At 37.3% G+C, this 3,582-nt stretch overlaps 1 protein-coding gene across 2 annotated transcripts; it reads left to right on the top strand.

Moving 5' to 3' along the window:
* Window positions 1-629: 629 nt before the first annotated feature.
* Window positions 630-3,263, top strand: LOC129297626 (ACT domain-containing protein ACR4-like). Of its 2 annotated transcripts, none has more exons than XM_054935965.1 (7): window positions 630-723; window positions 1,261-1,348; window positions 1,450-1,610; window positions 1,707-1,774; window positions 1,866-2,462; window positions 2,555-2,659; window positions 2,867-3,263. In XM_054935965.1, the coding sequence occupies exons 1-7, from the start codon at window positions 720-722 to the stop codon at window positions 3,191-3,193; spliced, it is 1,350 nt and encodes a 449-aa protein (XP_054791940.1). In that variant the 5' UTR covers window positions 630-719; the 3' UTR covers window positions 3,194-3,263. The 2 variants fall into 2 exon arrangements, with proteins under 2 accessions (XP_054791940.1, XP_054791941.1); XM_054935966.1 differs by lacking the exon at window positions 630-723 and adding an exon at window positions 773-805.
* The last annotated feature ends 319 nt before the right edge of the window (window positions 3,264-3,582 follow it).

Raw genomic sequence — 3,582 nt, 5'->3', positions numbered from 1 at the left:
TGAATAATTAAAATACCTTAATCGTATTATTATGATAAAATTTAAATTATATTTTTATTGTTAATAATGTATGGAAAAAGGGCTAATGAGTAATGACAGACAAAGAGTGAGAGAAGATGCAATTTTTTCAGCCGTTTTTTTAAGTTGGAGTGAGTGTTTTTTTTTTTTTTTTGAAAATATGAGTCTTTTGAATAGCCTCTCTCTGTTTTTTTTTTTTTTTTTTCGGCCTTTCGGCCTCAGAATCTCCTGCGTCTCTCTAAAATTATGTAAAGTATGTCTGTTATCTGGATTCTTCAACGCAACATTCAAAGGTTCATTCTCATTTACATTATTATAAAATTAAAAGTATTTAAATGTAATCTAAATAGATCAAATTGAGTATATTATTTGTACATCCACCGGATAATAAGATACTAATTTTTACAGGATCGCGTTGGAAGAGGATTTGGATTTTGGACATTGGAGAGATAATATATTCCATTTTTGGATTAATTAATTAATAATTAATAATTAATACGAACGGATTTTAAAAATCAGATTGAAATAGATTATTAGTTTCCTGTTTTATCTCTGAATTCTGTGGGACTGTTGGTATATATGCCCACATCTTTTCACTGCTCGCCCTCGCCACACTCCCCACCCAAGTCTTTGCGTCAAGCCAGCCAATCGTGAGAAAAGCTTTTCGTGGAGAAGATCACAGAATCCTCAGGAGATTCATTATGGGTTGGTCTTATTTTTCTTGCTTCTTCTTCTCCTCTGCCATAGCTTCCATGTTTTCTGCGTTTCTTTTCTTTTCCCCAATTAGGTGAGGTGGGATTACCGGATTTTTGTTTCTGGGCACTCTGGTGAATTAAATCCGTCCGTTTTCTTCGTTTGTAACATGGAACACTCCATTACGTTACTCTTGCTTCTCTGTTTTCCCTTTTTCGTGAAGCAGAGTAGTGTCGCTGGTTTTTCATTTTCAAGCTGCTTGTTTCTTCAGTAGTTTCTTATACGTGTTTGACTCTCCCTCCTTCCTCCCCCCCCCCCCGGGTGTGTTCTTCACTCTCTCTTTAGAGCCGAATCAGCTGTTTGATTTCATTTTTATAGTTCAGGTTTTGATTGTTTCTTGTGTGCCTATGCCTATGGCTTTCTGTTTTCTTCCTTCGTCTTAATCCCTTGTTTATGAATTGATGAGTTCGTTGAACTTCTTGTTTTCATTGACTATGGAGATTTTTATTTATATTTGCTATTCCTCTAATTGGGTATTTTCTTCGATAGCTTTTTTCTCGGAGGCTGACATGTCCGTTAGTTTTTCTCATTACTACGACGACTATGACAATCTCTTCCGGAGATTGAACCCACCAAGGTAAGATTTCATGAATTAATGAAACCAAATCACCTCTTAAGATTAAATTTGATTTGCTCCTATTCTATCATCTAATATTTTTTATTGGCTTATCCTGTCAGGGTTGTGATTGATAACGAAGCCTGTGATAATGCCACTGTAATGATGGTTGATTATGCAAACAAGCATGGAATACTTCTTGAAGTCGTTCAAATCCTCAATGATCTCAACCTTATCATAACCAAGGCTTACATATCTTCTGATGGAGGATGGTTCATGGATGGTAATGGTACTTTCTTTTCTGTATTCTGTTTATTTCATACTTAATAATAGTTCTTGCAACACGGACTGACGTTTTTCTTGTCAATTTAACTTGCAGTTTTCAATGTCACTGACCAAGATGGAAACAAGGTTACTGATGAAGCTGTTCTGAATTACATTCAAAAGGTTAGTAGTACTTAGGTTCATTTGATGTCTTTGTGCTTTCTAATATAGACATCCACTGACTAGGAATTGCTTTGCAATGCTACATTTATAGAATCTTGGACCAGATTCTTGTTGTATTTCTCCCAGGAGATCTGTTGGGGTTAAGCAATCAATGGACTACACAACAATAGAAGTACTGGGAGCTGATAGGCCTGGATTACTCTCGGAAGTAAGTGCTGTTCTAACCCACCACAAGTGCAACATAGTGGATGCAGAGGTCTGGACACACAATGCTCGCGCGGCCGCTGTGATGCGTGTAACTGATGAAGAAACTGGGTCTGCTATAACTGATCCACATAGGCTATCTCTGATCAAGGAGCTTCTGTCTAATTTGCTTGCTTCATGTGACAACAAAAAGGGAAGAGCTAAGACTGTGGTCACTGATGAAGTCACTCATACTGATAGAAGGCTTCACCAGATGATGTGTTCTGATAGAGATTATGAGCGAGATCCTTTTGATGATGATTCTGATCGGAGGTCAAGGCCTAATGTGAATGTTGTTCCTTGCTCTGAGAAAGATTACTCTATCGTTTCCATCCAATGTAAGGACAGGCCAAAGCTTGTGTTTGACGCAGTTTGTGCTCTGACAGACATGGAATATGTTGTTTTCCATGGAAGTATTGATGCTCAAGGACCAGAAGCATATCAGGTATTATCCTATTTTCTGCCACTTTTCCTGGACACAGAAATGTTGTCTTAAATAGGCATTGATGTAATTTGTTTAAATGATTGTATCTTCAGGAATATTACATCAGACATGCTGATGGATCCCCCATAAAATCAGACGCAGAAAGACAGAGATTAGTACAATGTATTGAAGCTGCCATTGAGAGAAGAGTTTCAGAGGTGAGGTCCTTCATGTATATTACTGAATTATTAATCCCCACATAGCATTTTGTCAAAGCTGATAATGATCCAATCTCACTTATTTTCATTCTATTTCATGCATTCTCAAAATTCATGACTTATTCTTAGTATCTAGATTTCTGTCATGATTAGCATATTTGGATAGTTGTTACAGACAGCTCAACTTGTTTCTTCATCCTCTTTCAGGGAGTGAAACTAGAGCTCTGCACAGGTGACAGATTTGGACTACTTTCGGATCTGACAAGGATATTGAGAGAGAACAGCCTCGACGTGACCAGAGCACAAGTGTCCACAAAGGAAGGCAAAGCTATAAACACATTCTACGTTCGCGGCGCTTCTCGTTGCCCTATTGATTCCAATTCCATAGAATCCGTTCGTCAAATTATTGGCAGCAGCATTCTCAAAGTAAAGGGAACAACACCTATACCTGCAAATTCACAAAATTCCAGATTCCTCTTTGGTGGCATTTTCAAGTCCAGATCCTTTGCAGACCTGGTCAAGTCTTATTGTTGATGAAGTTTACATGTTTTCTTTGTACAGCCAAACATCGGGTCAGAAATTAGGAACACTAACATGACACATTTTCAAAGCATAGGGAAGAGACCCTCAATTTCCTCTGATTTGTTTTCTTACAACAAAGTTTATCTTTAGATTCTCACTATAGATCCAACCATGCGTGAGTTGGAGACTAGCTTTACAGATGAAAGCATAGAGAACCTTAACTGTGTAGTGTAGGGCCTTAACCATGACTCTCTATGTAAAGAATTCAACATTTGTGTATAGTATTATATCAAATATTATCCATTTCTCTGATATTCGCTTTCATGTTATGTGCTTCTGTCGCATGATTTTGCATTATGAACTATGTAAAGCAGTTCTTGTATTTGAGTTTAACTGGAACG

Source organism: Prosopis cineraria, unplaced genomic scaffold (assembly GCF_029017545.1).
Source record: "Prosopis cineraria cultivar Desert tree isolate PC_DT_omini unplaced genomic scaffold, ASM2901754v1 PC571, whole genome shotgun sequence".
In the NCBI taxonomy this organism is placed as follows: Eukaryota; Viridiplantae; Streptophyta; class Magnoliopsida; order Fabales; family Fabaceae; genus Prosopis; species Prosopis cineraria.
This window is presented reverse-complemented; position numbering and strand designations above follow the sequence as displayed.